This window comes from Tachysurus fulvidraco, chromosome 26, assembly GCF_022655615.1.
Source record: "Tachysurus fulvidraco isolate hzauxx_2018 chromosome 26, HZAU_PFXX_2.0, whole genome shotgun sequence".
Classification (NCBI taxonomy): Eukaryota; Metazoa; Chordata; class Actinopteri; order Siluriformes; family Bagridae; genus Tachysurus; species Tachysurus fulvidraco.
In genome coordinates, this window is record NC_062543.1 from 5,882,351 (window position 1) to 5,904,816 (window position 22,466).

A 22,466-nucleotide genomic window follows, 5' to 3' on the forward strand; every position below is an offset into this window, starting at 1 on the left:
ATAAATGGCAGCACATTGTAATGTTAAATAATCTTTATTTCATAGAAATAAAATACAAAATACTAAAAATGCACACAGTGGCCATTGTAGCAGAGTCACTCACAGGACAATGGCCAGATAATCACACACCTGTAGATAAGATAAGGGATGTTTAATAATCAGCATTTGTTCCAAAGGTCTGAATCTTTATGTTGTTCTGAGGAATGGCTCAGAGAATAGAGAAATCTGGACATAGCTTCAAGTTTTTAAATTGGATTTCTCCATTGATTGGAGCAGTTGCTCAGCAGATAGGAAAGTTAAACGATCACATTGACAGATTTACTGATGTTTTTGTGCATGGTAAATATTTCAAAAAAAGTTATTTTGGGCAGAAAAAAAAAATCCTTGGATACAAACGTAGCTATATTTACAGCAGTAAAATAAATAAATAATTACATAAGAATAGTTCTGGTTTGTATGATGCAATATGATGCAACTGTTCCAAGTATCCAAATACAATGTGCTTGGCTTTTGGACCATTGTTTACTGTTTCAGTGACAACTGTGCTTTAAAATAAATAAATGTGTAGCTTTAGAGACATGATGTTACCTTGCAGCTTATCAGAAGGTTAGGTGCTCCATCCTCGTTTGAAGCTACAGAGAACGTGGGGTTCTGTAGGCAATCTTCCAGATGTTCTGTGACCCTCATCTCAAACAGATGCTGGAGCACATCCACAGTTATATTTCTTCCCTGTAGAAATATTTAAACTGGATCTGACTGACTGTTAAACGTGTCCCGTTGTTGTCTAAAGCACACAATCCGCACAGCACCAGCAGGAACAGTAACATTGTGTACGTGTGTTCACTGAGATCTAAGTGTGCTCCTTTAACTCACCACTGTGTTTATATACAAGCCACATGGACATGATGTAAAATGGCTGTTCACACTCAGGTTATTCCTGTAATACAGAAAGCACCACCAGCAAATTCAGCATTATTAATACTAGAAACTACACAAGAAGCATTGAAGAGCTTATGTATTTATGAAGTTTTCACTTACACATGACATACAGGGCAGATGAGCTTTTCTTCTTCCTCCATTCCATCCACAACGGAGTCCAAATACTTTTCTTCATACTGTAGACTTTTGTGGTATTCCTCAATGATGGCAAGTTCTTAAAAAGTATATATATATATATATATATATATATATATATATATATATATATATATATATATATATATATATATATATATATATAAAAACACTGTTTGGATGTACTAATACATCCAACACTTGCATTTCCACACTCTACAGAACAGACAGGTTACATACCATTTCTTTACATACCATTTCTACATACCAGTCCAAATACTTTTCTTCATACTGTAGACTTTTGTGGTATTCCTCAATGATGGCAAGTTCTTAAAAAGTATATATATATATATATATATATATATATATATATATATATATATATATATATATATATATATATATATATATATAAATATAAAAACACTGTTTGGATGTACTAATACATCCAACACTTGCATTTCCACACTCTACAGAACAGACAGGTTACATACCATTTCTTTATCAGAGGTAGATAGCACAATTATATATATTCATTCTTAAAACAGTAAAATAAGCTCTTTTTGCAAAATAACCTTGAGATACGAGCTCCTGTTGGATTTCCTCTAGGACAGCCAATTCATCATATTCCTGCAGATCTCTGTACATCTGTAAAACCAAGCATAGGAAAAAATAGTACATTCCAGCACTACTGCACTGAACTGTACTGAGCACAAAACACATGCACATCAACTGTATGGACTGCACAGACCTACACCAAACACGCACACTTACAATATATATCCATCGATCTGTTTACGTGCTGTTTTTGCACACTTCTTGCTCTTTGCACATTCTGTCTCACATTTCAGTCGTTTGCTGTTTTGCAAAATCCTTTATTAACTGCTGCTATAACGCTAATGTGTTCATTCTAGTATGACTGCACACGCAATAGTTTGAACATAAGTATTTACACTGGACTGCACTGTTTCTTGTCTTTTGTGTAATGTCCTGTCTCGCCCTGTCCTGTCCTGCACCGTCTCGCCCTGTCCTGTCCTGCACCGTCTCGCCCTGTCCTGTCCTGCACCGTCTCGCCCTGTCCTGTCCTGCACCCTCTTGCCCTGTCCTGTCCTGCACCAGGTTGCACAGTTGCACTTTATGTATCTAGGACTAACTAACTAAGTCCTTACAGCTCCATCTTTGTTCTATGTAGCACCCTGATCCTGAAGAAACGATGTCTCAATTCACTGTGTACTGCAACAGCTATATATGGTTGAAATGACAATAAAAGCTTCTTGACTTGACAACAAGTTCAGGTGTACATGACTGATCATAAATCCCTGTACCTCACTGAGTTGCTCTTTCTTCCACAACGAAGGCAGTCTTTGATTGGCTGATTGTAAAAGGCTCCACTCCATCTCCATCACTTCCTGGACGAGCACAGAGCTCTTTGTGGGGTCTCCAAGCTGACGGTACTTCTCCAATAACCTCGACCGGCTGTTCTTCAACCTTTCCACACAACGCTGACAAACACAGCAGTCAGAACATTTCACTGACTGTCACTCAAACAGCATCACTTAAACCAAAACATCAAGAGCAAACAGGAAGTGACGAAACAAACGCTTAGTTCCCAGTAACGTACTTGCCTTTAAATTGGTAATAAATAAAACAATAAAAAGCACAAAACATTTTAATACATCAGAATTTATTTCTTTTTTGGATTTTTCTTTATTTTTTCATTTAAGAATTAAAACTTTGCTGTTAAATCAGAACTAAAATCTCAAGTGACTCAACTGTCTTGTAGCTAACAGCTAACTGTTTATCTTTAGTAACTATAGTAACTATAATTAGTTTCCTTACTTTAGGTAGCAAACAGAGGTATAAAATAAAGTTACCTTTCTGTACGTTTCCTTCCATGGTGGAGTCTTTCCCTTATAAAGTGATCTGTGTCGTTGTACCGCGTCCATAGCTCACAAAGTACAGCTAGCTGGTGCGCCTGTAAACAAACCAGTCCGAATCCGCTTCCGGTCTTCGAGCTCCACCAATCAGCGACTTTTGAATGGTTCGAACCCGGAAGTTACCGTAGACACCTGGGATCTGTAGTCCACTTTGGTTATTTTTGTAGTATTTTTCACTATGCTATATAACAACTTAATAACAACAAAGCTATTTTCATTTCGTTTGAAAGTCCCTTGCCAAATATGCTAAAAAATATATTGGCTACATTTTTTTCATTATACAAAAAACATGCAGTGATTTTAGTTGACACATTTATTCGTTTTAAATCATTTACAAACTCATTAATGTAACACAGTGATTATTGCTTAATCTTAATTAGCACTTATTACCCTGATTAACTTGTAATCTTTTTCTTCTTACGTGTTGAATTAACATCTGAAAGTGAAAAGCTTTGACAAACATGCAAATAATAAACAAGCAGCCTAGAAATAAATACATACATAAACATTTAACATTAACATGTTTATTAATTGTTAATTGTTAACATTTAATTCTTACACAATTATATTTTATACTTTAGTGTTACCCACAAGGGACTACTTTCACAATGGAAAGTTACGTCTTTTAACAAAAAGTACAATATATTAAAATGTAAGGATTAAAATAATTGTTACTATTAATTTCACTAATCCACAAACAAAAAGGAATCTATCTATCTATCTATCTATCTATCTATCTATCTATCTATCTATCTATCTATCTATCTATCTATCTATCTATCTATCTATCTATCTATGTCTGTCTGTCTGTCTGTCTGTCTGTCTGTCTGTCTGTCTGTCTGTCTGTCCTAATATATCGCTCAGATTGTTGCATATACCCACTTAATATGCTGTAAAAAGACTGTTTTTAGATTCAGTGCACCTTTAAAAGCGACCAGGTCAATAAAGTCCGGCTGATTGACCAGGACAGAGGTTACGGCTTGCGTTATGCAATATTATGCAATTTGGGCTCGTTTTTAAACGCTCCCATTTTGAAAGCTTCTTCCATGCCCAACAGCTCCCTGAAGATCTTCCAGCCAACTTTTGTGACCTTTGACTCGGAGACACGACATGCGATCTGGCGTTATTGCGCGTGCGAGGCGTGGCGCTGTCTACAGACCCGTCAGTTCGAACGGCACCGAACTCCTAATGGCTGTTTGAAATAACCAATTGTGTAAGAGATCATACAAAAGCAAGGATGGCAAAGCTGGAGAAGTTTTCCGAGCCAACGAAAGAGTCTCAGATCGTTGTTTCGGAGACAGATTCGGAGCAGGATGACGGTTTGACTCACGCGCAATCTGCCGGTCCCGGCACCAGCTCGGAGGCGGCGCGGCACGCGCAGGTGATCCACAGCGGACACTTCATGGTTTCATCCCCGCACAGTGATCCCGTACCGCGCAGCAGGAGAAGTTATTACGACTTCGACACGGTGAACAAGCCGCGCTGCCAGACCTACAGCTTCGGACCGTTCAGCTCCGGCAGACTGAGCATCGACCCGACACTCACGCGCCTGTTCGAGTGCATGACACTGGCCTATAGGTAACAACATGCAAGCGCACTAATGCAAAAACAAACAAACCATCTTTTATCATTAGGATATGGGTCAAAGACCAACACGATCTTCAATGCAGTAATCAATCATTCAAGCAACAAGCCATATAAAAGTGTGGCAGCATCAAAACATGCTGTAGAAATGAATACAGTATGTAAACATTTTTATGCAAGGTCTTTTTTTATGTAATGATGAAGATTTTTTTTTACTCGAAAACTAGTCATTAGTCTTCGCATCCTGTCTGTCACATATTAGTAATCAGTATTTACAGAAATATATGAATATGCTTAAATATTACACCTTCAAAGCTCAAACAAAAACTCATCATTTGAAGACGTATAACTTCTTAATAAATGTAATGAAGACTGTTATTATAAATAATACATTTGCACTTTCATAGATTATTTCTTTTTCTCACCTCACATACACTTTATGACCTATAAATGGATACGTGACCATCACATCCACTTAGTGCTTTTTGAACATCTCATTCCAGATTTAGTTCCCTTTACTAGTATAAGAACCTCCACTCTTCTGGGAAGGCTTTTCCCTAGATTTTGGAGCGTAGCTGTGAGTATTTGTGATCACTCAGCCATAAGTTTATTAGTGAGATCAGGCACAGATTTTGGGTGAGAAGGTCTGTTATTCAGTCTGTGTTGCAGTTCGTCTCAAAGGTGTTCAGTGGGGTTGTGTCAGAGTCAGGGCTCGGTGCAGGACACATGAGTACTTCTGCTCCAATATTATCAAACCATTCATGAATCTCGCTTTGCACACAGGGCCATTGTCATGCTGGAACAGGTTCAGGCCTCTTAGTTCCAGTGAAGGAAATTGTAATGCTACAGCATAAAAATCCATTCTAGACAAATGTGTGCTTCCAGAACTTTGCAGAACAGTTTCAGTTAGGTCCGCAAATTAATGTGACGGTCCGGTATCCACGCACAACTGCCCATATCATGTAGATGTAAGAGCAGATATGTGTAAATAGGAAATTCTTACAATTTTCTGCCTTTTTTCCTTCCAAATGATCTGCTATATTTTCTTAAGGTCATAAGGTAATATTCATTATGTACGGCAGATAATCTTATTAGTTCTTAGTAATTCTTAGAATGTGAGCTAATGCTATTAATCTACTATAAACCATAATAATTCCTCTTGAGACTTACTTTTTTATGCAGTGTGGTATGATAGTGCAGGTGTGAAGAGTACCATAAGAGGCACAAGTACTGCATTCAGTTGTTATATTAAAGGGATTTTGAATTAGAATTGACTTTGATTTGTTTATCTGCAATATGTTTATTGGAAACCTTGTTATTTTGGTTAACTAATAAACTAACTTCAGAATCTACTACAATTAAGCTGTGTCCCTAACATTTACCTTACCTGAAGTAAATTCACAGCTAGATCAATGGATAAATGCTGCGATTCACAGTAACATGTACTGCAGCATTTCAACGTGCTCTTCATGGAATTGTTTAACTTGTCTCCGACTGTTTGCTACTACAGACAAGGGGTTAACCGTAATGCAAGGTTTCTTTGGACCCGGAAGAGCTTGGAGAAAGCACAGCAACATTTTCAAAACAGCTGTGACATGGGAAACGTATAGTGAAAACACACAGAGAGAGACGGACTTTGGCAGCAGTTGGCAGTGAAACAATCAGGCAGGGGTTATAGTGTAACTGGGTTTAGGATAAAAGTCTCTCTCTCTTTCTCTCGCTTTCTTCCTCTCTCTCTCGAGACCGTCTCTCAAGACTGTTATGACATTCAAATTGCACATTGTGCTGTCTTAAGTGACTCACCCCTGTCCTATATATGCTGTTGTATGGGCTCAAACAAACAAACAAACACTCAAACAAACAAAAATGAATAAATAAATAAATAGATAGATAGATAGATAGATAGATAGATAGATAGATAGATAGATAGATAGATAGATAGATAGATAGATAGATAGATAGATAGATAGATAAACCATGACAACAGGAACAACAATCACTATCATGGTCGTGTTTCTGCCGTCTTTGTGTTTGTTGTTATTATATATTAGAAGTGCTATACTATAAGTATTATATTATAGGTTATACGTTTTATTTCTATACTATTTTAAAAATGATTAATATTCAAAGTTTTATTTTTACTCAGTAGTGCTCATAGAGTGTCCTGTATCTTTGCATTTTTTAACAGACTGAATTCAAGTTTCGATGAAAAACACAACCTGATTGCTAAAGAGTTTCATCATACATAGAATGTAGCATCAGGTTTGGGTCTGCCAACAAAATAGTATAAAAGGCCATGTGTTTACTTAGCTTGAGCTTTCTGGCTTTAATTCATTTATTCTCAGTATTTCGAACTGGAAAGCATTCCCGACACTCAGATGTGTGCTGATGATGTTTCTACATCATGTGCCTCATCTGTCACCCTTTATAAAGTCCTAGCAACAGGTTGAACTGAGCTCTGAGTGTCTTTAACTCACCACCTTCTCTGTGCCATTAGTGGGTTAAATGCACTGGAAGAATGAGGATAAAGTGAAGCATAAAGTGATGGCATAAAGTGAAGAAAATGTGGCCAGATGAGGTGGTGTTTAATTGCAGTTGTGTGTGAAGTGACATACGGCTAAGTACGGTGACCCATAATTTGTTCTCTGCATTTAACCCATCCAGAGTGCACACACACAGCAGTGAACACACACCCGGAGCAGTGGGCAGCCATTTATGCTGCGGCGCCCAGGAAGCAGTTGGGGGGATTCGGTGCCTTGCTCAAAGGCACCTCAGTCGTGGCTGGCCCGAGACTCGAACTCACAACCTTCGGGTTACAAGTCAGACTCTCTAACCATTAGGCCACGACTGTGATTAAGATGTGTAAAAGGGCAGCTTTTACATCTATCTAGATTGACCTGGCACAAGTGACAGTATTAAAATAAAAACTGAGCTAATGAATAAAGAACTTTGTATCTCTCTCTCTCTCTCTCTCTCTCTCTCTCTCTCTCTCTCTCTCTCTCTCTCTCTCTCTCTCTCTTTCTCCATCTACAGTGGGAAGATCGTGTCTCCTAAGTGGAAATCCTTCAAAGGTCTGAGGCTACTGTGGAGGGATAAAATCCGACTGAATAATGGCATCTGGAGAGCTTGGTTTATTCAATGTGAGTTCATCTAGTCTGAATGATACAACAAAGCCCAAATTTCTTAGCGCAAACATCAAAAGAAAGAAAAGGAATCAAACTACTGCAAAATGATTTAAAACACTATCTGAACAAAGTAGAGAATATAACATGCTGTTATTATCAAGTCAGGGTTGATTGTTTCCATAAACAGCACATGCTGAAATATTTTATTTCTCTTATACCTAAGCAATTTTCAGAAATTGTCATTTTTAATCGATTTATGAATTAAACAGATTATTGTCAGACCTGCTGAAAATAAATCAATTGAAAATTTAACAGCACTTTTATAACTGACAATAATGTATTGCAAGATTTTTCTCTTATGAAAAATGAAATATGTTATATAAATGAAAAGAAATTGTGTATTATTTACAGTATATCATTCAGCACTCAGAAATAAAATGCTAGAATCCTTTATTTTTAATTTGTTAATATTTTAGATGTGGAAAAAAGGAAAAATCCAGTGTGCGGGTTTGTCACTCCGTTGGAGGGCTCTGAAGCAGACGCCCATCGAAAACCTGAGGTAATTCCCATTAAATACATGAATGGTACTTGGCATTTTTTGAAACACGATGTACCTAGAATGATCTCCCACAGCATTACTTACCTTGCATCCCTGAATTAAAACATCATAATAAACCGTACATTAATTATTTAAACCGCTGGCTATGTATTTTAAATTCCAGGCAATTGTACTGGAGGGCAGCTACTGGAAGAGACGGATAGAAGTGGTGATAAAAGAGTATCATAAATGGAGGATTTACTACAAGAAGAGGGTGAGAACTTGGCCTGAGGGCCTGAGGGTTGAGGGCCTGCATTGATTATGTATTTGTGCAAATATATATGTTTATATGAACTCGGAAAGTTCCTTTATTCTCCTTTATTTTTTCTTTTAGAAACACAAAGATCATGTCCCTGTTCTGCAGACGGTAAGACATTAAGCTGCATTATGTTAATTATTTTCAAGTTGCTGTACTAGAATCTGTTTTATTTACATTTACATTTACAGCATTTGGCAGACGCCCTTATCCAGAGCGACGTACATAAGTGCTTAAATCTCTAACATTGAATACATTAATGCTGGTTCACTAGGTTACATACTTAAGATACAATGAGTTTAAAACATTTGTTCAAAGTTACAATGAAAAAGTGTCAAAAGTTGTATTTTTTTTATGCAAAAGATAAGGAAAGAAATGCTAGGTGAAGTGTTTCATTTCCTGGTGATTTTTAAATGATTCTTCTTAAATTGAGCTCAGTTTGTGTTCTCACATAATCAGCTCAGCGACTTAAACATATCATGTACAATATGCAAAATATGAGGATGATTAACTACACACTTTGCAGTTAGCATCTCACACTGACACACTGAGTGTTGAACTAGCTAGCCAGCTATTTTCAGCTTATGTTAGTCATGAACAGAATTTTGATTGTTTTGGTGGATTTAATCTAGTTTGTCTTTTATGTTAATTAAACCTTTTAGAAACCAAGACTGTGATGCTGAAAACTCTTTTATTTGTAGCCCTAGCAGTGGTGTGAGCTAGCAGTTAATTAGCAGAATAACTAGCTGGTTAGCTATGTGCCGTTCATACCTAGAGCAGATTACAGTAGCTTTATGATCTAAGACTAATTTGATCAAAATGCCTCCATGGTTAATGTTTTTTCAATAATTGATCTGTTTGTTTGTGTGATAATGAGTAGATAACAAGTTTATAATGTGTAGAAATGGAATGAAACAAAACTTAATAGAGCAGAGACATCACAGTAATGCAGAGATGCTTACTTTATTTATATTTATAGTGCCTTGCTTTATTAACAGTTATAACCCTGACCAGGATGAAGTGGTTATTGATGATGAATGAATAAAAGAATGAATGATTGAAATAGTGTGTAAAATACAATGCAAAGTAATGTTAATTTGTTAAATAGAATGTAGAAAACCACTTTGAGTCGATTCCTGCCATAGCAGAACAAAAATAAGGTCAAAATCATGGCAAATAGCTGAAAGTCATTTGTGAACTAAACCAAAGGAACTAAAAAGAGGCAAAACTTCCAGCATTTTTAATGACTAAAAGGAGAGAAAGGAATTTCCAATTTGCATACTCATGCATATTTATAGACACTTGCAGTTTGTTCTTTGGATTATTTTATAGGTTCTTGGGTATTATAAACAATACAGAATTGTTCAACATGAACAAAGAAGTATGTCTGCCTTGCACCTCTGGGGTTGGAGGATTGATTCCTGCCATCCTCTGTGCACATCCTATAAGATTACATGTTCTCCCAGTGGTTTGAGGGTTTCCTCCAAGTACTCCGGTTTCCTGCTCTAGCCTGAAGATATGCAATGATTGGCTTTTTTAAATTGATTGTGTGTGATTTGTTTACCTTTTTGTTCCCCAAGACACATGGGTTCTCTTCCAGGTTATCTGTGACCCTGTGTAAGATAAGCATTAAAGAAAATGGTCGGCTGCATAGACGCAAATTCTACAGTATGTATAGGAGACTTGGGAAAGATGATTACTGTCCTTAATTTAAGTCTGGGTTTATTAATCAAGGGCAGACATTATTCGAGTAAAATGCATAATTACACAGTATGACAGGAAGTAACAGGAAGTGACTGGCCCAATCCTGTCTAGTCATGCGAACCATTTTATCATATTAATGGCTTCTAGTAGGTTATTTGGACATTCGGTAGTCAGTCCCTTTACACAGATAAATAAATGGCCTTATGTTACTGTATTTGTTTTAGTAGGTTAACAGAACAGTTGCCTCTGCACCCTTCTCCAGTAAGCTATTAATAGTTCAGACTTTGCTTTGCTCAGCTGGTTAAAAAGTCAGAGTGTGTGATCTGTAGAGAACGAAAAGGGAGGGCAAACGTGGAAAAAACGTAAACACTGCACTCCACTTGCGTCACAGCAGCCCATATATCGGTTAGAAAACGAGTCACTTGATTGCTCCTGGTGACAAAAAGGCCAATCTCCTTTTCTGTTGTGTCTGTTTTCCAGAGATACGCTGGTTCAATTTTAATACTGTTTAATCAAAGGTGACCCACTTTGTGGAAAATGTAAATTTAAATTGTTTTTATTGTCCATTTGGGTGAATATGACCATGATAGTTGCTGCAGGGCCAAAGTACTAACAAGCAATGTGCGTTGAGTGTACGTTTCGAATTTAAGGCTCTTTGCATTTTTTGAGACACACAAACCTCAGTATAAATACTATAAGATATAAGACCATATGAACATAGTCATATGCTGAGGGCTTCAGGTGTGTGTTTGGATTTATAAACAAAATATTTCCACATGACACACACCTTAGATGTCCTCAGAATGTAGTATTCAGGTTACATTATATATATATATATATATATATATATATATATATATATATATATATATATATATATATATATATATATATATATATAATCAAACAGTATGCAGGTTTACCTACTGCATTGTACTTGCATTGAAATTTGTATATCTGTTTACATGAACGTTTATTCCTTTATCTATATGTGTAATGACCATATACAGGAAGTTGAGGTAAGGCCTTCTCTCACGCTCTCTCTCTCTACACGTGAGTGTATGATGGGTAGAAGTGGGTCAGGAACAAAAGGGCCAATACGCCTTCGCTCATGTTGAGAGTCAGCACATGGAGACGAATAAAAAACATAATAGTGATGGTTGTTGTTGTTGGTGGTGGTGGTGGGGGGGTATACTGGAAGGGCTTTCTGTCGCTCACACATTGGTTTTTAACTGCATTTTTAATGCTTCACGAGTATGCACGCACACTCACACCCCCAAACCTAATTTCACCTTGTGGGAAAACACATATCCAAAGCATTACTATAATTTACCTCATTTTTTTGTGTGTGGGCCACAAAAACAGCATGGGGGCAGTTGTGTTGTCAGGAGGGACGTAATCGTTGGTGCTTCCGGCTGAATTTGGGCTCTCCTATAAAAGTGATGAGCTTCAGGCTCTGTGTATGTGTGTGTAAGAGACGAGGATGGAGTTGGAGCTGGTTGCTGGTATAAAGAAGATAAAGATAAAGAACGGGAATTTAGGAAGCATTAATGGGATGGAAACTGGACACAGGAATCTGCATTGAGCCGTGAGTAGCATATTGTGCTCCTATGTATGTTTAGAGTACTGTAGTAACTCTGCCTTGGATATTTTGTTGAATCTGTCAAGTTTGACTCACCATGGGTGCAAGAGAATAGATACAAGGCAAAAATGTGCAATATGAAAATAGTGAAAAAGTGTTTCCGGGGATCGGAGAGACTCTAAGCTCCTTTTATGTTACTCCATAATCTTACATTTCTGCATTGCTGTAAGTTTACATTCTATCACTGCTCTACATATGTGGTTCCCTCTGGTGGTCATGATGCACAGATCTAGAGCTCGGCCACCAGTGTGCTGTCCTTCAGCAGTGTCTGATTTGTTTGTCTGATTTTTTTTCTGATCTTCATCAAAGAAAATGCTTACTTATCAAAAACTGTATCCAAGAGAGATGCAAAAAGAATTTCAGTTGTTCTGAAAGAGGCCATGTGAGAGCAAGCTGTGAAATACATCAAGTTTTTAAAAATGTGATTTTTTAATAGTTGCTCTTGTGACTGATTGTTTGAGATCGATCCTTTTTGTTGCAGAGAATATGGCACTGCAAATAGAGACATTTATACAGGAATTTAATGGCGTGCATTTGCATAATGGAATCTGATAGGCTCTTATATTTTATGATGTAATAACACTAGTGATTAGTTTTAGTTTTTTTTAAATGTGGACTATGAAAATACCAGCACTGATCAGTTTTGTACTTTGTATTGAATCAATACAAAGTTTACACTTATTTATTGAGTTGCTCAGAGATGTGCCCAAAAGAGGAGCTCCTGTCCTTGTTCTGTCTTATGCCCTGTCATGGTTGAGGATCTGTGCTCATTTGTGGTGTGGAGCATTAATGACTGATTATCACTCCTCAGACGCCCATCTGCAGGTCTGGCCTGGAGAAATGGTCCAATCAGATGTACCCCGAACCAGAAGCTTCTCAGGAGGAGGTGCATATGTTTGACTTGGACTGCTTTCTGTCAGATATCTCAGATACTCTGTTCACCATGACCCAGAAGCCAAGCCCTTGGAGTGAGAAATACCAAAATAGTGAGTACCAAAGGGCCACAAATCTAAGGTCAAATAGAGGTCTAAGTGTTCAGTTTGATGCTTGCTTTGCCATTAAACAATGAGATTTCTGCTTCAATGCTTAATGTATGGGAGTATGCATTTTGTGTAGAATTATTATGAGTAGATTTATAATTTACTGCGTAGATTTTGTCCATATAGTCATGTAGTCAGTTTCATAAAATGATATGAAACTTTTGTCTTTTTTCAACATATTTCAAGTAAAGTTATAACATTTGAAAACCCCCAAATGAGGAGATATAATGCATTTCAAGATTCCAGTGACAGGAAATACCACACTGATAAAAAAAACAGCAACAAAAAACTAAATATATGATCACTATCATCCAATCAATCAGGAAAAGCAGGCATCTCTGCTAGCTTATTTTGTACACATTAAGGTCTCTTAGCTTATATAGCCAGCATGCATGTTTTCAGAGGTGTTGATTAGCAGGAAGCACTTGTTTCAGCAAACAAATTGCTGACTTTAGAAGTGCTTCAAAAGATGAGTTTGATATGCAGTCCACTCAAATATATGACTCCATTTCCTAATAAATAGTCATGTGAGTTTGTAAAATTGATTCAGGAAGACGCAGCCCATCAAAAGAGGGAAGTATGAATGAATGAAAGCGCACATATGCACATCCACACACACCCAACACACACACACACACACACACACACACACACACACACACACACACACACACACACACACACACACACACACACACACACACACACACACACACACACGTATGTTACTGTTGTAATAAATGCCCTTTCCATATCAGCCTACACCAGCAACGCTGATATGATCCAGCCTGGTTTAACACCACTTCAGCCCAGCTTGGATGATCTCATGGACATTCCTGGTAATTTATTCATGTATTCCTATCATTTTTATGCATTTACGAATGATGCCATTTCAGTACATGCTCCAGTAGAATAAATCATTTTGGTTAAAATATTGGCACCCTGTAACACATCAGACACGTGTAAAATTTTTACCTGTAAAATTCCAAACCCACTTTATTCAATTCCTCAGAAATGTTATCATTAGATGTTGGATGTTGTGTAAAGTAAGAAAAAAATTAATTAATTGAGTATATATTTGCTACACGGCAGAATGTTTTTACACTATGAGGACACAGCAATCCGGACCTTATTAGAAAATTTTATTTATGTATGTATGTATGTATGTATGTATGTATGTATGTATGTATGTATATATGTATGTATGTATGTATGTGTGTATCTATCTATCTATCTATCTATCTATCTATCTATCTATCTATCTATCTATCTATCTATCTATCTATCTATCTATCTATCTATCTATCTATCTATCTATTTAATTTACAAAAGTTCTATAATTCACAATAACAAGACAAAATTCCATTAGTCTTTATAATATAATTAGTACATTGACAGCTTTATACAAAAATATGCAAGAAAAAAAAATTAAAGCCAAGATTCAAATTCTTCAGTTTTGAGACTGATGAAAAGCTGAGTTTCAATAAGCAGACATAATAATACGTATATTCTTGCAAATGTCCTGTTACTTGAGGCCGAAATCAAGAGCGATAAACCAGAATATTTTGCTCGATAAAATTTAACAGCTCATTTTAACGACTAATGGAAGGATAACATTTGGATTGGAAATGAGCTATGACACATTTCTATAAAATCGAGCTCACTTCAATTTTTATCCTGGTTACAGCCCTGATCTAACACCAGGTTTAATTCATGATTAAATAAATACTTGAATATTTTTAAGTATAAAATGTTTTTTTTTTTAAATTAATCACAGAAAATCTCCTTCTGTATTTTGTCATGTGACAAGTATAAATCCATATAAATAATCATTCCCACATCAGATCTCATTATTTCTCTCGAAGGTACAAAGAAAGAAAAAAAACAATCAGTACATTTATAATCTGATTACATCACTTTCTCATTAATTTTTGTTTCTTAGAATTTCTAAGAAGTGGATGTACAGTAAATATTATACGATACAAACCTAACTGTAATTTCCAGGGTTCATTAATAATGCCATATTTCTTGTTATCTCAATTGAATATTTAAAAACTGATTAATTATTGACTCTTAGGACTTTTAGGGAAGTGCACAAGTTCACATTTTGTTGTATGGACACTTACTCATCAAAAAATCTCTCAGGAGCGTGTCCGTCTTAACGTCTGAACATCTTGGAAAATAATGAGTGTTTAATCATGCTATGGTGTTTATCATGGTGTTTATTTTTATTTGTTTTTCCAATATAATTTATTGGATTGGGTTTTTTTTTTGTCTGATTATAGCTTGCTCTACTGTATATATTGAGGGTTAAGTGCAGGTCAGGGGTCATTTGGAATAAAATGTGGAAGTTGACGGGGATTTGGTAAACCACGAATGGCCATCTTAAGGGTGCCACCACAGGAAGAGAAGAAGAGGCAGTGGTTCACTGTAGGTCAGCTCTGACTGCTGACATTTTCTCCCTAGTTAATCCAAATGATTTCCAGCTGATCTCACTCAAGCTACAAAAGTACTATAAGTGAATGTGACTTCACTCAAACTTATACGTTCCCAATCTCAGTATATTTAGTATAATATGGAACAAATGCTGCATTATGTTGGCTTATAGTCTGTTATATGTTCAATGTTCTGTATGAACTTTAGATTATTATCTGGTATTAGCACTGAGTTAGTTGACATTGGACTGACTCCAGGCTTGATGATGTCGTTGTTGATGTTTCAGACATCTTTGCAAGTTACCGTGGACATCCTCCGGTACAGAGTGGTTATGCTGACTCTGAATTATTCGAGAGTTCCTCCAGCTCACTATTTCCCTCAGCCCACACGTCCGCTGTGATTAATACACCCCTGATACATGCAGGATCCCAGATTACACAGGTAATAACATTTCAGAATTTTTACACAGCAAAAACCTGGTGTCTAAATTATATTCAGCAATGTAACTGGCAATTTTGTCATCCCTAGCCCAATATGACAGTTGAAAGCTTGCCTCAGCCCTCATCAGCAGAAGGCTTATCCTGCCATGGCTATCCACACCAACCACTGACCACTGAGATGCCCTTTGATACTAGCAGTATGACCTCCAACCCCAAGTTCAAGAGCCATTTACAGTACAGTGAATACCATCACTCTCCAGCAAGCCTCCACAACATGGGCTCATACGGACAGTCCTACAGTGTCCCTGGCATTGTCACTGGACCTTCAAATATGTCCTCTGCCTCTATGTCTCAGGAGAACCCTTACATCTACCCAAACACCTGCTTAAAATACAGACATGCTTCAGGCAACCAATCAGGGAGTAGCGTCGTAACCACACCCACCGTCATCACGCATACGGGATCCATGAATGTCGTATCACATGATCTCCAAGAGGGACAAAGCTACAGTATGTTAGACATGCTGGACTACCAGCAGGCATCTGTGGCTCCACCTTTGCCTAGCCAGGCACACTGTTTCTCTGTGCCACAGCAGGTAACTATGGGCTCGGGAACAGGCAAGCACAAGCAAAAGATGGGAGGAGGCCGAAGGTTTCCAGTGGCTACGGCTGCACCTGTTTCTGTGGCTCCACCCACACAGACTAGCTGCCTGGCCAAGCTCTTGTCCTCCAGCTCTCAAGAAAGTATGCCATTGAGATTTTATATATATATATATATTTTCAATGTTTATTCTCAAAACTGGACGTTTCACTGATTTCTTGATTTCATATAGGAAAACCGACAATGGGTTTCGATCCTCCATTTGTTGGGCTGAAATGCCACAGACCAGCTTCTCCCATCTTAGCAGTATGTAGCGTTAATAACCTAATCTATACTTATAAAATACAGTTTTATACAAGATTTAATCTTATGTACTTGGTTGACCAGTAACAAGTTGAAAAAACGAAATAAAACGCTATTTTATAAGCTACGGCTTCTATCAGCATTTCTTTTTTTTTTTTTTTTTACAGATCCTAAAAGTTATTTTGCTAATAAAGTGTTTCCTATTGCGACCAGCAGTCTACCAGCAGTATGCCAGTGGGCCAAAGAGGTTCACAGGTATCCCAGCATCCTCCTTGGCCCCCTGCTGAAGTGCCGCTGCAGTGCCAGTTGCCCATGATGGTACATTCCAACGTCTCTCACGGCTCCTGCATCTCATCACTTCTCGTCCCCAAAACTGAGAAACTTTCTCCTGTCCAAATCCAGCCACCAGAGAGGACAGGTTTAACAGGTACACTCATATCACTCCCATTGTGTTGAGCTATCTGTCTTTGTTTGTCTTTGTCTTTTTAATCGTACGCGATCATAGCCGATACTTTTCAATTTCAGTAAGTTTTTCAGGAAGCTTCGGTCCTACATCTCCAACGATGCTGCCAGAGAAAACGTCCGAGTCATCACACACCTTATCCGGAATAACCAAGACAGAGCCCAATAGGGTAAACTCACACACAAACACACATGCACGCTTACATGGTATACTCTCATGATGCGACTGTTCCTCATTATGTTTTCTCTTACAGACAGACACAAGGCGAATCACACACATATCTGCTGAGCAGAAGAGAAGGTTTAACATCAAATTGGGCTTTGACACTTTACACAGTCTGGTCACAACACTTAGCTCTCAGCCAAGCATTAAGGTACTTATTATTTCACACACTTTTTATATGACTAGATATCCTTTATTTCCAGGGTCAGTCATGTATACTTTGGTTTATGGGTTTTGAATTACAGTATTCACAAACATTTTTCATTGGTTTATATATATTTGTTTCATATGTCAGAGCAGTCGCCTGCTCTTCATTATAATTAAAAAGAATTGTGTAAAAGAAAGGTATCAGTATGACCCTCACATTGCTCTGTAGACACTTGTGTAATAGCTGGTTATCTTAGTTTTTTTGATTTATTTCCAAAAGCTATAAAAAAGATTACTCCCACCAAATAGTTTTGCGATACTCCTGCCATTGTTTCCTCCTTACACTTCTGTGTATCTTAGATTAGTAAGGCCACTACGCTACAGAAGACAGCTGAGTACATCAGTAAGATGCAGCAGGAGAGAGCGCAGCTCCACGAAGAAGCCCAAAGACTCCGGGATGAAATTCTAGCACTCAACTCTGCCATCAAGTGAGAAATCCCTTTCCCTTCATATTTCTTTTTCTAGTGCTAAGCTTATTTATTATTCCATAATGCAAACATGTTTTCCTTAGCTCTTAATCTACGTTCTTTGTTGTGCAGTGTGTGTCAGCAGCAGCTCCCTGCCACCGGCGTCCCCATCACTCGCCAGCGCTTTGATCACATGAGGGAGAGGTTTAGAGAATATGTCCGGTCCCAGACTCTCCAGAATTGGAAATTCTGGATTGTATCCTTTATTCTAGACCACTTTGTGTGTATGAACGTGTGACTACATATTTAGATGACAATGAGATGATTTAGCTCTTGGGCTAATTTCCAGTATGGCTTAGTGTCCTAAACCATGGTGCCAAAGTTCAGTGTGATTATGGAGCCTCTGTTTGAGTCCTATAACGTCATGGTGTCCACAGCCAGTGTGGAGGAGATGTGTCGCACCACACTCACCTGGCTGGACCAACACTGCTCCCTACCTGCCCTCAGACCCAGTAAGCTTCTCTCTCTCTCTCTCTCTCTCTCTCTCTCTCTCTCTCTCTCTCTCTCTCTCTCTCTCTCTCTCTCTCTCTCTCTCTCTCTCTCTATCTATCTCTCAACAGATTGATGTGTATATGTAAAGTACACCGTACACAGGCAGTCTACAATCTAATTTCTACCAGTAACTTGACAATATAACTATCGGAGCAATGTATTGTCATGACATAACAAGAATGATGTGGGTAAACTACCGCACACACTTAAATTTAGACACGCAGACAGCTTCATTTATGATTTCTAATAAAAAAAGCTTTTATGTCTGCAGTACTCTACTGGGTTCATGTAAGGCTTCATCCAAGTACCAAACTTTTGTATCATTTTTCCATTGAGTGTCTAATGTGTGATTTTCTTAGTCAACTTTTAGTTTGTTCTCCATTTTAAATGTTTCCTGAAAAACACATTATACAAGCTGAGGTAAAAGACAGAATTGATTGATTTTAAGACAGAAAAACAGGCAGACTGATTGATCGAATATCTACTGTAGATGTGCAGTGATTACTGTAATTATAACTAAGCAGCATTAACATTATGGACTGGATTAGGTCTGAAAATATCACTACATAGCAAGTGTTTAAGTGTCACGACCCAGTATGTCTTTTTCCGGACACGGAAATAACAACTGTGGCAGGATGGGAGAAAAAAACATATTTTAGAGATAGAAAAATAGTGCACAATACTAGAGGCTAAAATGAAAACAGAGAAGAATTGTTAGTAATTGCCTGCTTCTGAAAAATTGTCTGTCTTCCTTTCTTTTCTTTTCCCTCAGCTGTTCTGAGTTCACTCCGCTTGCTCAGCACCACCACGTCCATCCTGACAGACCCGAGTCTGGTTCCTGAGCAGGCAACTCAGGCAGTCACTCAGAGACACCTGTCCCACAACTTCAGCCAATGACAGTGTTTTCCTTTCTCTCTCTCTCTCTCTCTCTCTCTCTCTCTCTCTCTCTCTCTCTCTCTCTCTCTCTTCATTATCCTGTTTCAGTTTTCATATGTTTTATTAACATGACAAATAATTGTACGTTTGTCTTGTCTAACCGAGTGGTGGTGCAAAAACAGGGGAAATACGAAGGACAATATAAAGGCACTATATACAGCGTAATATCTCTCTTGACTGAAGCCAATCATGTTCCCTGACATATCGATAGTTATACCAATGATAATAACACCAACAATGTTTATTAGCGGTTGGTATTAGGCAGACACACAAACAACAGATATATATTTACACTCACTAGCCACTTTATTAGGAACAAGTGTCCAGTTAAACGATGTGAAAGTGGTGAGAAGAATAAAATAATGCCAATACAGGTCAAGAATTTCACTTAATGAGCACATCAAACACCAGATCACAGGGAAAAAGTGATCTGAGTTTCCATGGCATAGTTGTTGATGCCAAACTGGACAAATTGTGTATTACTTTTTTTGCTTAATGAGTGAGGTCAGAGGAAAATGACCAGGCTGTTTCAAGCTGACACAAAGACTACAGTAATTCAAATAACCTATAATCTTTACAACTGTAGTGAACAGAAAAGCAAGTCAGAATACACAAAATACAACATGATGCTTTTCTAAAATTTGCCTTCCTAGAGGCATGTTTTTTTACATTCAGAAATGGACACGTATTTGTATTTATGATGTACAGTAATTAATATATCATTCGATACTATTCGGATAAAAATCAAAACATGCTACTTGCAGTTTGTGGGTTTATCCTCTACCAGTTTGCCTTTTGTTATGAGAAATCAAACACAGAACATAGTTTATTAAAGTCAACATCAGGTTTATTTGAGATTGGGGATTTTCCCAAATAATATAATAATAATAATAATAATAATAATAATGCCTTCGTTTAGGGAGAGTATTAAATATACACAAATTCTTACAGACAAAAATATCATCTGTCAGTCATGACTGATGTCCAACGATTATCATATTTTGTAGGATGCATGGTAAAATAATCTCATCTATAGCAAAATGTTCCTAAACAGTGGCTTTATGAACCCAGAAGAATCCGTCTTAAATATAAACGATTTCCGTTCCGTGAAATTGTATGCGTATAATTTGTAAGGAATTTGTACATTCATGTATTGACTTGACATGTTGGCTACATTTTGAAAGAATTTGTGTAAATTCTATTTCTTCCTCAACTATTCCTTTAAAAAGAAAAGTGTACTTGCTTTCAGGAAACTTGATACACTGTCATCAGTGACAAAAGCTTTTAGCTGTTTCTTGATTATTGATTATTAAACAGGAACTTCTTATAGGTTCTATATATTTCTTTGTTAGACTGCAAACTGTTAATCTGCCATCGATTTCCTGTTTATTCAGTGCTGGTTTTCCTATCGATCATTTGGGATGAGAAAGAGGATTTGTATTCATGTTTAGTCTATTAAGCGGGACTAAAGTTTTGTGCCTTGTTATGTTTGTTACAGTTGTATTTAATCAAGCTTTTATGCTCTCAGGTTATTAATGTGGTGCAAATGTATGACATAATGTTGCTCTTTAAAATAAAGCACCGTTTGCCTTTGTGGAATGATTATTATTTAGATATTTATGAGCCAATGTGAAGAAAACTCGGTTGCAATTTTACACTTACATTGTTGGTTTACATTTTTTTTATCTGCAATATATACGTATATTTAAAAGAGCCAAAACACCAGAAAAACAATCTGGATAAAATGTGCTTATTAAAGCAATCTTTTTAGTCCATATGATTGGATTACACAACAGCAAGTTGCTAAAATAGACAGAAAAGTTACACAATAAGAAATAGCTCAAATGAAAATGATACAAGAAGAATCTTCTTAAATGTACAATCTTTTGATCATTGACAGAAAAAAACAAGAAGAAATTAAGCTGTACTTCTTACCTATTGAAAATATCATGCAAGCTACCAAACATCCATAAGTAAAATATAACAGGTTTTGCTTTTCACACCAAAACTGTGTTATAATAATGACCTTTGATAGTATAATATGATAGTAGTTTGAATATTTGCGAAGAATAGTGAAATATGATACAATATTGAACTGTAAACTAATATTTAAACTATTCAGATATACATATATATATATAATATAAAACATTGGTGTGTGCATCTATAATAAATGTATATGAGAATATTTGACATTTACCACAGTAATGATGTGATCTCATACCTCTAGACAAGGCCAATTTTTTTTGTTTTGTTTTTTAATACATACTTTTCTATGCAATAAAACATGTCCCATTACATTTATTGATGGACTGTTAAACTCATTATTGACAGAATTGACATTGTATCCAAGACTGTTTCTAAAGACCGACAAGGGTAAATACTTTTCAGTTTTTTGTTCATCATTGTTCAAACTATAATGATTCTATATATAACCATTTATTTCAAGTTATAAACGCTACGAAATATACAGACAAATTATATATATACTATATATGCACAGCTGCCGATATATTGTTGTCCAAAACATTATTTCCCCTTATATTTAATTAAACCATCGATGACTATATTTATATAAGAAATTTATAGATATAAGATGAAAAATACACAAATGATTACATTTTTATAAAGAATTACATTTTTTAAAAATTATTATATTATTTATTAGATGTTGATAGGTCATTATATTTTTGTTGGCCTTTTTTAGTATTAATCTTTCCTAGATTTTATAGTTCCAGCGGGTTTGGGTTTGTGGCACCTATTTGTATAAAATCAAATAAAAGAATTTGTATGAATTTCCTACGAAACAAGAGTGAGAAACAGTGACAAATAATTTCCACATAGCAAGAAAATTACGCAGCACAGTTTACCTCCACGTTGCTAGGGGGCACTACTCAATCCTCCCTGGACAACAGCGGAGCGTTTGGGACTGGAGCCGCT

The 22,466-nt window shown here is 36.8% G+C and overlaps 2 protein-coding genes across 5 annotated transcripts; one reads left to right on the forward strand and one right to left on the reverse strand.

The window, feature by feature from the left end:
• Window positions 1–18: 18 nt before the first annotated feature.
• Window positions 19–3,115, reverse strand: rpain (RPA interacting protein). Its single transcript, XM_027132888.2, has 7 exons — window positions 2,949–3,115; window positions 2,400–2,576; window positions 1,650–1,722; window positions 1,039–1,153; window positions 874–937; window positions 589–729; window positions 19–129 (listed from the first exon to the last, which is right to left on the reverse strand). Exons 1-7 carry the CDS (start codon window positions 3,018–3,020, stop codon window positions 100–102), a joined length of 672 nt encoding a protein of 223 aa, XP_026988689.2. The 5' UTR covers window positions 3,021–3,115; the 3' UTR covers window positions 19–99.
• Window positions 3,116–3,508: 393 nt separating this feature from the next.
• Window positions 3,509–21,120, forward strand: LOC113634138 (carbohydrate-responsive element-binding protein). 4 transcript variants are annotated; one of them, XM_047809125.1, is made up of 17 exons: window positions 3,509–4,589; window positions 7,629–7,735; window positions 8,197–8,279; window positions 8,443–8,532; window positions 8,653–8,685; window positions 12,732–12,906; window positions 13,719–13,799; window positions 15,683–15,837; window positions 15,925–16,579; window positions 16,669–16,742; window positions 16,956–17,166; window positions 17,265–17,371; window positions 17,456–17,575; window positions 17,932–18,059; window positions 18,171–18,294; window positions 18,421–18,550; window positions 19,363–21,120. In XM_047809125.1, exons 1-17 carry the CDS (start codon window positions 4,249–4,251, stop codon window positions 19,485–19,487), a joined length of 2,739 nt encoding a protein of 912 aa, XP_047665081.1. In that variant the 5' UTR covers window positions 3,509–4,248; the 3' UTR covers window positions 19,488–21,120. The 4 variants fall into 4 exon arrangements, with proteins under 4 accessions (XP_047665081.1, XP_026988687.2, XP_047665082.1 ...); XM_027132886.2 differs by having other exon boundaries at window positions 3,972–4,589; window positions 16,953–17,166; XM_047809126.1 differs by having other exon boundaries at window positions 3,972–4,589; window positions 16,953–17,166; window positions 17,277–17,371.
• Window positions 21,121–22,466: the final 1,346 nt, after the last annotated feature.

Excerpts from the sequence above, each read along its gene's own strand:
- rpain (XM_027132888.2), bottom strand. The coding sequence starts at position 3,020 with ATGGACGCGGTACAACGACACAGATCACTTTATAAGGGAAAGACTCCA. Across the intron at positions 2,577-2,948 it reads GGAAGGAAACGTACAGAAAG|CGTTGTGTGGAAAGGTTGAA; the intron begins GTAACTTTATTT and ends TGTGTTTGTCAG. Across the intron at positions 1,723-2,399 it reads AGAAAGAGCAACTCAGTGAG|ATGTACAGAGATCTGCAGGA; the intron begins GTACAGGGATTT and ends TTGGTTTTACAG.
- LOC113634138 (XM_027132886.2), top strand. The coding sequence starts at position 4,249 with ATGGCAAAGCTGGAGAAGTTTTCCGAGCCAACGAAAGAGTCTCAGATC. Across the intron at positions 7,736-8,196 it reads GAGAGCTTGGTTTATTCAAT|ATGTGGAAAAAAGGAAAAAT; the intron begins GTGAGTTCATCT and ends TTAATATTTTAG. Across the intron at positions 8,533-8,652 it reads GGATTTACTACAAGAAGAGG|AAACACAAAGATCATGTCCC; the intron begins GTGAGAACTTGG and ends TTTTTCTTTTAG.